The sequence below is a fragment of the Anas platyrhynchos genome, chromosome 32, assembly GCF_047663525.1.
Source record: "Anas platyrhynchos isolate ZD024472 breed Pekin duck chromosome 32, IASCAAS_PekinDuck_T2T, whole genome shotgun sequence".
NCBI lineage: Eukaryota > Metazoa > Chordata > Aves > Anseriformes > Anatidae > Anas > Anas platyrhynchos.
In genome coordinates, this window is record NC_092619.1 from 5575700 (window position 1) to 5587917 (window position 12218).

The following is a 12218-nucleotide window of genomic DNA, read 5'->3' on the forward strand; positions in this document are numbered from 1 at the left end:
CGACTACGTGGGGATTTAAAATAGCACAAGCCCAGCAATTTTCTGTTGGAACTCCAGAACAACCAGCAGAGGATAACAGTTCCAGCATGCAGGTAGCCTGGTAAGCTTGTTTTCCAGTCCCCAGCTTGTCTTTTCCTCTCAGATGCTTTTATTTTACAATTAATGTGATTACTCGTGTAGTTTAAGATCTGAAAGATAAACAAGTCCCTGCTTTATGTGCACTGAGCATAGCAGAAGAATAATTTAATTAAAATGTTCTGCGAATGGTGAAGAAGCCCAAGGGGGATTGTTCCAGCAGAGTCACAACCAAAGCAGCTGCTGTTAGCAACTTGGGAGCTGCTGTCACACTGTCTGTAGGAAGGGAAACAGTCTCTGACAGTCAGGAGGGTGGTGGCAGGGCATAACACAGTGCATCAGGAGTTTAATGAGAGCAAAACCTGTTGTAACAGGCAAGCAAGAAGAAGAAACAAGCTTCACCGTCCCGCGAAGAGCAGATGGTCTAAAGACCAGTCAGTAGGTGGCACTAAAGCAGTATGAGAGCCATGTAACTGCCTGTAGTGCTCTCCCATCTCCTTTGGTTCAGGAGACAGAAGTCCCCCTTTGTCATCCTTGTTATTCACGTGTCACATCTAAAGGCTGTGCACTTATGTGAGACCTTACAGCTTTAGCCAACAGCTCCGCAAAAACAGACCACCACAAAAGCCTTTTTCTGAAGCAGATAAAAAGTGGCAAAAAATAATAATGAAAAATCTCCTGTTTATTTTTAAGATTTACAACACGCTCACAGTCCTCCTCTGATGCTGTAGGTGTTACACTAGTCTGCATTTGGGCACGCACAGAGCTAAGGCTTCCTCTTTGCCCAAACTCACTTTGTTTACAGTCCGTGAGACCCACCTGGTGCATTCCGAGATCCGTGCACGTTTTCATTTCTTTTTTGATCAAGTCTGACACTTTTGCCCTGAGCAGGGACAAAACAAAAACGCCATCTGATAGTGCACAGCCTAACAGCCACGATACCTGTGGCATCTGCCAACAGGAGTTTTTGGAGTAATTCCAACCTCCAAAGAGGGTGTTGCTGTAACAATATGTGGATGATCTGTTATTGTTAGGACAGGAGAAAACAGCTGTGAAGGAAGGCACTAACAAGCTATTTGAATTTCTGGGAAAACAGGGCTTGAAAGGATTGGAAAATAAATTAAAATTCATAGAAAAAGAGAAGTCAAATATTTAGGGCATCTAGTGGCTGAGGGGGAATGAAGAATAAATCCAGAGAGGATTCAGTGAGGAAACAGGGGAGGTGATCAGGCATCGGGTAATAGCGAATAAAAGGTTATGGTTTGTTTACTGAAATGCGCTCCTGATTGACAGGCCGCATGCCATTGCACTCGCAAATAAAATAACTTCACAGAAGATCCTGTCTGAAGAAAATTATTTGAGGTGTTTCTCACAACAGTTTTATTTTCAAATGGGAATCAGGTTATAGCACGCATGAGCTGCTTAGATCTGTATCAGTCCTTCTTTCCTTCCGCTAGGATCCTGCCATTACCTTGTGGAGAAGGTACAGAAGGGAACTGCAGCCACCTGCCTGCCCTGTCTAGCAACTGCCCCTTTACAGAAACACATCACACACGGCACCCACACAGTTCCTCAGCTGCCCTATCTGCATTCTTCAGAAATAAACCCCCAGAATTCATGGCTTCTAGGGATTTCAGTAGTAATAAAAAGAACAAAAAGCCTTTACACATCCATTCTGCCTGTGTGCTGCCAAACACCTGGGGAGAACTGAAAATCAAAGCGAGGCTTTTCAGCGTTAGGAGCTGGTGCTACCAGTTGTATCGAAGCAGTAAGACCTGAGTAACTGCAGGGTGCAAGCTGGATTTTACACAGGCTTGCAGCAAGGAGGGCTGATCTCATCGGGACTTAAACCATGCAGAATCAAACCTCATTCATTTGTAGGAGGAAGACTTCAAAGAAAACCCCAGGCTGGGCTAGCCAGCTCCAGAATGGTGAATCCACACCTCAAAACAGATCTTGTTTAGTTTTATTTAAAAAAGCAGGATGAGCACCCGCAGCAGAGGAACAGAGGCCAGAGCACTGCCAACACAAGACTTATTCCAACACAAGAATTATTCCTTTTGAGTTAGTATTAGGAAAAAAAAATGCTTCACTGGTTCCTGATAGTTTATTGGTTGAATTCCAACAGGAATTTCACAGTCCTTTAACACTTCCTGGTAAACTTCATAAAAAGGCATCACTGGTCCCAGTGCCTTGTCCCAGCACCACAGTGGGTATTTACATTACCCTATTTGGCCTACATTTGACTTAAATGCTACAGAATTTCCTTGCCCAAAGTGCTCTATTTGGGCTCAGCAGCTGCTCTGCCCTGAAGAGGCAATATTTCAGTATCAAGAACAAAACCTCCCATCTTTTTAAGTTTACTAAAAGCTTTAAAACCCCACTGGATAAGAGAAGCAGGGTGTGTTGAGTGTAACTAACATCCTTTAAGACGCAGCAGCACCAGAGCGCTGATTTTCTTTAAATACCCTAAGTTCACAAGCTCATTTCTTTTTAACAGTACAATGCTCATATACATTAAAAAAAATATGTATTTATGCTATTTTTTTCAGTCTTCAAGCATTTGTTTAGCATCAAAGACAGACCAAATAGATGTAATATGAGTCCTTGTAACTGATAAGCTTTTGTAGTCATCTTCTCAAGAGCTTATGACTCTGGCTTCTCTAAATGACAGCAATATAACCTCAAGGAGTAATGTAATGCTCTGATCTCACAAATAAATTGGCACTAAAGCCATATACGTGATCAATTCCGCCACCTGTTAAATTACAGTCACCTCTAACACCAGCAGCGAGCAATTTAATCTTCCACAAACACAAATTAGCATGGAAAAGAGAGTACTCTAAGTGGGGAGGAAGCAATTATCCATAAAGGCATTTGGCGTGGATGAACATCAATGTCCCAGGCTGTTTTACACTAACCAAAGGTCAGCCACCTGGCTTCCTATCAAGTTTGAAATCAGGTGCTTTATGCCTGATAAGACTGTGCATACATTGAAGCACACACCATTACGAGGTGCCTCAGGTGAGGAAAGGAAAAACAAAACCAAAGCCTGAGAAACTTGCACTGAGCAAAAGGCAGTGTGAACGAGATGTCCTAGACCTGACAGAGTCTCCTCCTGTTCTGACCCCAATCCCAGAGCTACCCAGCCAGCGATCCTCCACCTTGGGTGGGCGCAGGGTAAGCAGTCACTGTCCCCTGCAACACCCAGGTGACTGCCCAGACAAGAGCACATCACCACAGGTGCACTCAGAGCCTTCCAGGTGGCTGGCAACAGGACAAGAAGCGAAGCACTCGAGTGGGAACACAGGAAACTCTGGTTGCATACTGGAATTGTATTGAATTCATGCCTGGGATCAAATATTGGAACACTGTGCCCAGAGAGGTGGTGCAATGGCCGTCCCTGGAGTTGTTCCAGGCTAGACCAGACAGAGTCTTAAAGCCCCTCAGTCTAATTGCACCGGCTTTGAGCAGGGTCTGGACTGGATGACCTGGGCATGCTCCTCCCAGCCTGGCAAGGTACAGGCTAAGGAATGAAGTACGGCAGCAATCAAAGTCTCTGCATCTTTAGCTACCTACCAACATCCCAAGGATGACCTGGAGGCTGGCTGAGACAGGTGTTTCATAGCCTGGAATTTCTAAAAATGCTTCACAAGGCTGTACCTGTGCTCCCGCCCCCACTCGTAACTCATTTATACCCAAGTGAAACGCCAAACTTTCTTAGAAAGCAACACAAAAACTGTGAATTAACTTGCCTGTAGCTTAAAACCACAATAAACTCGGCTCTAGACACAAGACATGTTCCTTTGACCCCACCTTCTCTAACAGAAATATATGGTAGCATTGTATTATTAAAAAAGCAGCAAAACCAAACGTGCACAGCATCAACAAACTCCACCAAAACAAAACTTCACCACACTTCTCTCCATCTGGGAAGAAAAGGAGAGAATAAGCACATGGCAAACATTAGCCAGCTTGGCAAACACGTGGTTCGAGTAAGCTGAAATGCCGTGTGATAAAAAAAAGTGGGGTAATCACCGTGTTAAAAATTCCCTTTCCAACCCTAGGCAGGTTGCTTGGCCTCTGTTTCAGCTCCCCACTGCAACATTTCATACCTCTTACTCTCTGCTCAGTTTCTGAAGACCAGCAGTTCGTGTTTGATAACAGCAGTGGCAGCTGCCAGGAAGCACGCTACACTTTACATGTTTGGAAAAGGCAAGCACTGCAGAGCCCCATTTTGTCCCCACACACTGTGCTGGCTGGATACGCTTCCAAAGCACATGTCCAAAAGCACATTTTTTTATTGCACCCACCTCTGACTGAATCATTCAACTCTGTTAAAAGGAAAAAGGAGTCCTGCCAGCTCACCTGCTGTTTCAATGCAGGGGTACGAGGGAGGAGGTTTCTGCCATTTCCCATCTGCATCTTTCATGTGAGATCTGTCCGAAGCAAACGTCTCCAGGTACAGATCTGCTCGTATCATCCGGATTTTCCTAAACAACAATGCACAATTGTATCAAGAGATATATGTACATAACGCTGCATTAGCCACTCTGGAGAAGAGCCCTTTCTTCCTTCCAGGGAGCCTTAGCTTAGTTAAATACTCCACTCAGAAACACTGGGCTAAGCTGCTGGGCTGTTAAGAATAAACATCAGCAAGGAAAGGCTTTTGATGATTAAACAACAGCAATTAAAGAGCTTTAGAAAAATAATGCAGTGCATTGAGTTTCTTGGAGTATAACAGAAGACTTCTATCAGTATATATCCACAGAGACAACTTCAACTTGGACTTCATGAAATAAAATTCATGCTCTTCATCTTTTTTTTTTGTCCTCACCTGTGAAATTCAGGATGAAGGCTGTCATCCAGCCTGAAGGCCTCCGTGCTGTACACGTCAAAAGGACAGGGGAATGGCAGCACTGTGTCAAGATCATAAATGAAATTCTGCTCCCCACTGGAAACATGAAGTAGGATAACGTGGTAGTCCTGGGAAGAACGGTAATTGTCAGGAGTTAAACAGTTGTTAACCAGAAACCCACACAGGGAGTAGAAAAAAAGCCTCCTGGAAGCTGAGGCTACAGCTTCTCTTCTTTAGAGACTGCTTTCTGATGCTCGGGTATCACGCCTGTGATGTTCCAGCACCAGGAGAGAGGTTTCCTAATGCCTGCCTCAGCCCTCGTGCCTTTTGGTAAGCCTTGCTATTCTCCCCGTTACTTGTAGCCTTCTTTGATATCAGCCTGGGCAGCTAACCTGAAGAGTACGCTAGTCCTCATACCACATCTTTGATTCCTTAACATGTAGGAAACACGGGTATGGCAGGGGGCTGGAGAAACTCCAGTTACTATTTTCAGTGTTAGTTACTTACATTCATTGCAGTTTTCCAAAAAGTAAATTGAAGATACTTGTTGTTAACTCCTATTCCTTCTCAGATCATCCCGATAACACTTGGACCTCTTTTTAAGCCAAGCCTTTTGTACAATATAAACACACTGATAATTTTCCAGAAAATGATTCTGTAAGGACAGAATTTCAGAAATTCACAGATTTTTTTTTTAAAAAACAGAATTTCTGAAACAAATTGCCACGCAAAATTGATTTTTTCCCTCCCATACAGTATAACCATAACTACACATCTTTAAAAGGAATTCTGTAGTGGCAACTACTGAACTACATTACATTAAACGACACGCCAAAAACTCTGGAAGAGCTTACATACAAGCTGGCACCTGAAGACATGTATTGCTCACGTTTTTCCATCCCATGTCAGACCTATATGGATATTTTCACCCGTCAGCTTGTTACAAGACATCTATTTAACATCCTACAAAGCTGGCAGGCCCCAACAAAACCAGACAGTAATTTTCACAGAACTGTTGTGCACTCTTACCGATGCTAACTAAGCTTTGTCACCTGGTGGTTTTATGGGCCATCTCACTGCTATTTCCCTGTGAACAATAAAAGGGTTGCATTTAGGCTGCTGTAGAAGAATAATAAATACTAATACAGAACTACAGGACGGCTGAGGTCGGAAGGGACCTCTGGCACATACAGAGTGCTTCCTGATGCTCAGGGGGGACATAAACCTAAATTCATTCCAGCAGAGGTATCTAACACTACCCACATCTGATCCTGCAGACCTCAGCTGCAGAGGCACGCACTTAAATACTGACAAAGAAAGAACAGAGGGCCTTACCCAGACAACAGGCTCATCTCCATGCCCTGACTTCTGTTTCCAGAGCGGGACCTGAAAGTTAAGCAATTTGGCATAAACCACTCCTGACTTACAGAGATTAGTTTCGGCTTGGGTAAGTTCTTTGCTAAACTCTGCATTTCATCAGCTTGTGTCAGTGCTGCTGTCAGAAAGCTTGCTCCAGTTTTTATCTTTCAGAAACATTAAACTGGACGCTATTCTGGACCATATAATGTAATATTCCCCCTAACTTGATGGATGACAGGGAAAAATCATCCCACAGCCCTTAGGGGCACCGTGATTCCTTCTTCCCACAATCCAAGCGTGTCAGGTAAGGACATTCATAGAAACATTCAGGTTGGAAGAGACCTTTAAGATCATCTAGCCCAACCTTTAACCTTTAATTAAGATTCATCTGTTGTTTTAGGGCAACTTCTTTTAAGCTTGGAAAGAATGCCATGAACCTTTTGTTCCCCTGAGGGTATCCTTATCCTTGGGGCTTCCAGAGGAGAGAGCAGGGCTCTCTTCTGGTGCAGCAGGTCGAGCTGTTTCCTTTTACTGTTTCTCAGGTTCTGGTGTTGCCTTGATGTCTTGAGCAAATACTGCGTGGGGTCTGGAGGCCAGAAACAAATGAAATTCTTCATGCTCCCAGGTGCTGCTGCCTGCGTGCCTCTCAGCTGCTGCAGGGGGGCCTGGGGCCAAGACTCACCTACCGCAGGCTGTACTTAAAAGGCCTGGGGTAGTTAAAGCGCCTCCCACCTCCCCCCGCCTGTGGTTTACCACCCCCACGGAGCGCACAACTCACCCACTCACCATCCTCCTCTCGTTGGAGATGAAAACCGCGTAGAACTCCTCCACAGGGCGCTCCCCCCGACTCCTGATGTAGTCGCACAGCTTCCACACGTTTTCCTCACTGCAAAACACAACCGTCGACGGCACCGTTTTCTTTTCAATCCCCTTTTCACCTTCACTTCCAGCAACCCAAACCGGGCCGGGAAGGTTTCCCTGCGGGGTTTTTAGCTCCGTTTTCAACTCCCCCCCTCAGCGTGCCGCCAGCCTCCAGTCAGGCGCCGGCCGCCATTTTCAGGCGCCTCCCTTACCAGTAGCAGCCGGTGTAGGCGCAGGCGGCTCGGGGAGGCACCGCCGGCCGGTACCGGTCCTCATCCAGCTCCGCCATGCTCCGGGGGCAGACTTCCCGTGCTGGGGAACGGGGCCGGGCTCCTGAGGGAGCCGCCTGAGGGCGGGCGCGGAGCCCGTGAGGAGGCGGCGCCCGCCTGAGGGGGCGGCACGCGCCGCTTCCCGCCCGCCAAAAGGCTCAAACGGTGCTGCGCCTGCCGCCTGTAACCCTCCGCCGGCAAAGATTTAAAAAATACTTCCAAAAAAAAAAAAAAAATTAAAAGAGCGGGCGAGGGCCGGCCCTCAGTGAGGGCCGGAAGAGGGAGCCGCGCCGAGGAGGGAAGAAAGGGGGGAGGAGGGGGATGGAGGGCTCCGTGTGAGGCGGAGGGATCCGCAGCGGGCCGCGGGGCCGCCTCAGTGGGCGCCGCGCCTCCGGGAGGCCCTGCGGCGCCGCCATGGTGGTGCTGAGGCGCAGCGCCGGCAGCCGCCGGCGGTCCCTGGCTGCCATGGACTCGAGCTCCGAGTTCCTCTCGCTGCAGCCCGGCGGCAGGAGGACGAGCAGGCAGAGAGCAGCCCCGGCCGTGAGTTCCCGCGGGGTTCCCTCCGAGCGAGCCCGGGCGGGGAGCTTTGGGGGGGGGTTCGTTCACCAGCCCCCCACCCCCTCAGGCGGCCCCGCGGGCAGGTGCACGCGGGGGGTGCTGAGGGGGCTCGGAGAGCAAGGCTAAAAATCAGAGTTAATTAGTGCTGAAGTAAAAAAACCGTTAGTTAGGGGGTGTAATGTGGTTACGACTTCCCTTAAGGGGTTGATGGTGTTAGGGAAAGCCCGAATTTGCTCTTAGGGACGATTCGTGTGTCTGGTATTTCATCCACACCATTTCCAGCTCCGTCTTGCTGCTCCCATCCCCGCTCAGCATCACCTGAAGGAATTGGCTGCTGTACACACAGCTAGCTAGAGCTCAAGCTCTGCTCTTCCCAAAGGCAGAGCAGAACCACCTCAAAGCACCTCCCAGCTCTCAGGGCGAGCCCCGCCTCCGAGCGATGCTTTCAGCTCTCCGTGCCGCCGAGCTCAGCGTTCTCGGCTGTTTGGGTTCAGGCTGGGGTTTTGTTTTGCTCTTTCTCTTCCCCCTTCTCATTTCAAGTCTACTGAACTAAGCAGGAAGCAGCCCTTGGGGTGTCGTCTCTTTGCAAGCAGGCGCTGGAGGCTGCTTCAGTATCTCCACTTTGCCGTTGCAGTGTGCATGAGAAGCGGTTGTCAAAGCCTGCAAGGACTTGAGCTGCCCGTGGCACGTGAGGGAAGGCTGTGCAAAGTCAGGCAGGGCAAACAGCTGGCCCGCTTTCCTTGTGGGAGCAGGAATGAGGAAGTTAAATGTAAAGTTTTCACTGAAGCGAAAGCAGAATCCTTCTCATGAAACAGGTTGTAAGGTGTGTTTGGTTTGGTTTCTTTCTTTGTGTTTTTTCACCTCTTTGCAGAACTTTCCCATGCTTCGAGGCACAGAGTCACTCCTGTTTCGTTTGTAGGACCGCCAGCCTTTGCTGGAGCACTCATATAGCAGAGACATGTAGAAGTGCCCTAGATGACAGAGATGGCGATCCTGCTCCTAGCTGCTTGTTCACATCCTAATGTCTCTTTCCTGACTTTCTGGTGCGCAAAGACTCGGCAATAGCAGCTTTTGCAGTTTTCCCGATACCAGCAAGCCATTTACCTTCAGTTATTCGGCGTATTTCATCCATCTAGATTAAGGAGCATGCAGCAGAAAGTCTCAGGTAAACCGGAGTCTGATGGCTTCGTCTTCTCCCAAGTTTCCAGTCCCAAGGAGTCCTGTGGCAGACCGTAAGCGGCGGCTGTCCCTCTGGAGGCTGTTTGTCTGCAGCTTTACAACCCCGCTGTGATTCCTCAGGCCGAACAAGGTCGTTTTGTTGTGACCTGTACTTGACACCCGTGTGCTCCAGAGTTCCCTTTTTGTTTGGGGAAAGTGGGAAGTGGCCCTTTTCTCTGCTGAGCCTTCCTGAGTCATCTGCGTAGGGACTTGACACCAGAGCTCCTAGCCTAAACACACTTATCTGTTTGGCTGGCACTGGAGCATCTGCTTGCTTCCTTAGAGACACCCAACAGCTAACTTCTTAGAAGCAATTGTTGATCACTTCCCATAGTAGGAGGAAAATAACTTTCAAACTACTACAAAATTCCTTCCTGCAGTTTCCTTGCTCTGGTTTAGCCACTTGCTTCTGCTGAATTTCACTTCTTGAGTGCGTTTTTTCAGCCTTGTATGACTGATACGAGCCAGTTCTGCCCTGCTGGCAGCCTGCTGCAGGTAACGTAGTGCTTCTCAGTGTCTGCTGTCTCACTGACTTGGGATGCTTTTGTAGGAGCCAGAGGATGGTCAGGGTTCCTGGTCCATTGTTCCCGGCTGTGCCCTTGTTTGAGACAAGGTGAAGATAAAAGAAGAGCTGATAAAGAATAACACGAGTACACGGCACTGTGCTTGTTGCAGAGAAGTCATCAAATAAATGCATAACTATGTGTACAGAGGTCTCCTGAGTTATTCCACTCTTTCCTTTCTTAAGCCTCCCGGAGGAAAAACATTAAACATCACTGTGGCAGACCAGGCTGGTCTCATCAAGCTTTAGGTCTTGTTTCATCTCTGCTGGGTCTGGGGAATAAAAAACGTCTTCAAGAGTTGTTTCAGATGCCTGGATTCAAACTTGTGCTAGGGCAAGCATCTCGTGAGGCCCCTTTCTCTCAGCACGGAGAACAGGAGGAAGAAAAGCATTCTCCCACGTGCCCTTACCAGTGCCCTCCTCTAACTTCTTCATGCCTTTGCTGTTACCTTGAGCAAACGCTAGCTAAGCTCTTAGTAAAGTTAGTGCCAGGAAGCAGAAGAATCTTGTCTATTTTCTGACTTTCGAGTGAAATTTCATTTGATGTACTCTTGCTGGAACTTCATTTTGTAAACAGAACGACCCCCCACTCAAGGATATCACAGCTTCCCTCCCGTACTAAAAATGATAGTACTCACCCTTGTAGGAGCAGCAATGTGAAGAAGGTCAAGGGCAGTAAGAAGGGTTCAAAGCTTTGATATAACAAGCCTTACACTTTTTTTTGACAGAGCTCCTAATAAGCATCTTTAGCAAGGTCTGGAGATGGGAGAAAAACTCGAACTAGATTTTAATTCTAGGATGTATAATGTCAAGCTTGACTGTTCCTCTGAACAGTCAATTGAATTTAATTTTTTTTAATTTAATTAGTTTATTTTTTTTAATTTAAATTCAATTGAATTTAAAGTTTTGAATTTAAATTCCAATTGAATTTATTGAAAAAAATTCCAATTGAATTTAAAGTTTTTTGTTGTTGTTGTTTTTCACGAAACACTAAGTTTATGTGAAAGGTTTTGCTGCAATATCTTTTTGCCAAGGATATTAAGCTTAAGTTATCCACAAGAAAATGGTGGGGAGAGGGAAGCTTTAGTTTTGAAAGCTTTTTTTTTTTTTTTTTCTCTCCAGGTTTTTCACAGCACAGCAACGCACAGCAGCGTTTCAGTGTCTGCCTGCCATTAGTTGCCCCACTACCAAGTCAGGAGGGTTAATTAAACTTGCGTGAGGAAGAATTTCTTTATCTGAATCTACGTGGTTCACATAAATATATTCTTATTTCCTTCTTTCCCTAGGATTATTCTTCTACCAGTAGTGAATGTTTCAACGGACACCGCTTAAGATCAATGAGAAAAAGCATGCTGCGGTGTTCGGTCTCCAGCTTTGAAGAAAGTATGGCGATACTGAGGGGAACTGTCAACAGAAGACGCTTTTCAAGGTACTGTATTTCTATATGTTCAATCTCTGTTCGATTTGTAGATTGAAAAGCAAGAGAGAAAGCATGTGCAGTGAGTTGTGGCCTGATAAACCTCCGGCTAAAATCAGCAAAGGCCTATGAGCATGCTGATGGTGTACCAGCACCTTAAAGCTAGAATCCCTCTTCTCAGTGAAAGTCTTTTCTACAAAAACATATGTTTTTTTCCCCAACCCCTTTGAGGTGGTGTTGTGGTTTAACGCGGCCGGCAGCTAAACACCACACAGCCCTTCTCCAACCCTCTCACCTCCCTCTCTGGGATGGGGGAGAGAAACGGGAAAGTGAAGCCTGCGAGTTGAGATAAAGACAGTTTATTAAGACAGGAAAATAATAATGATAATGATGATGATAATAGTACTGCTAATAGTAATATGTACAAAACAAGTGATGTACAATGCGGTTGCTCGCTACCCGCTGACCAGTGCCCAGCGTAACCCCTAGCAGCCCGGCTGCCCCGCCCTATCCATGGTGCAGCATGTTGCCATAAGGCAGAGCTACAGGCTGGGAGATGAGTGGTTGGAGAGCTGCCAGGCAGAGAAGGACCTGGGAGTGATGGTGGACAGTCGGCTGAATATGAGGCAGCAGTGTGCTCAGGTGGCCAAGAAGGCCAACGGCATCCTGGCTTGTATCAGAAACAGTGTGGCCAGCAGGGCTAGGGAGGTGATCGTCCCCCTGTACTCGGCTCTGGTGAGGCCGCACCTCGAGTACTGTGTTCAGTTTTGGGCCCCTCGCTACAAGAAGGACATCGAGGTGCTTGAGCAGGTCCAGAGAAGGGCGACGAAGCTGGTGAGGGGCCTGGAGAACAAGTCCTACGAGGAGCGGCTGAGGGAGCTGGGCTTGTTCAGCCTGGAGAAAAGGAGGCTCAGGGGCGACCTTATTGCTCTCTACAGATACCTTAAAGGAGGCTGTAGTGAGGTGGGGGTTGGCCTGTTCTCCCACGTGCCGGGTGACAGGATGAGGAGGAATGGGCTAAAGTTGCGCCAGGGGAGTTTT

At 47.3% G+C, this 12218-nt stretch overlaps 2 protein-coding genes across 21 annotated transcripts in view; one reads left to right on the forward strand and one right to left on the reverse strand.

Moving 5' to 3' along the window:
- The window catches only part of LOC113840926 (protein N-terminal glutamine amidohydrolase), a 71203-nt gene extending 63596 nt beyond the window's left edge, over positions 1–7607 (reverse strand). For 7 of the 20 annotated variants that reach the window (XM_072030423.1, XM_038184121.2, XM_038184123.2 and 4 more), the window contains exons 1-5: positions 7366–7598; positions 7079–7178; positions 6269–6319; positions 4913–5061; positions 4444–4568 (exon numbers count right to left, since the gene is read on the reverse strand). In XM_072030423.1, the coding sequence (XP_071886524.1) occupies positions 4444–4568; positions 4913–5061; positions 6269–6319; positions 7079–7178; positions 7366–7442 (502 nt within the window). In that variant the 5' untranslated portion in view covers positions 7443–7598. The other 13 variants (XM_072030413.1, XM_072030412.1, XM_072030421.1 and 10 more) reach the window with 12 other exon arrangements.
- A 41-nt stretch (positions 7608–7648) lies between these two features.
- Positions 7649–12218, forward strand: part of LOC113840518 (ATPase family AAA domain-containing protein 2) — a 29520-nt gene continuing 24950 nt past the window's right edge. The window contains exons 1-2 of the mRNA XM_072030377.1: positions 7649–7962; positions 11047–11189. Coding sequence (XP_071886478.1) covers positions 7837–7962; positions 11047–11189 — 269 coding nt within the window. The 5' untranslated portion in view covers positions 7649–7836. The remainder of the gene's footprint in view (positions 7963–11046; positions 11190–12218) is intronic.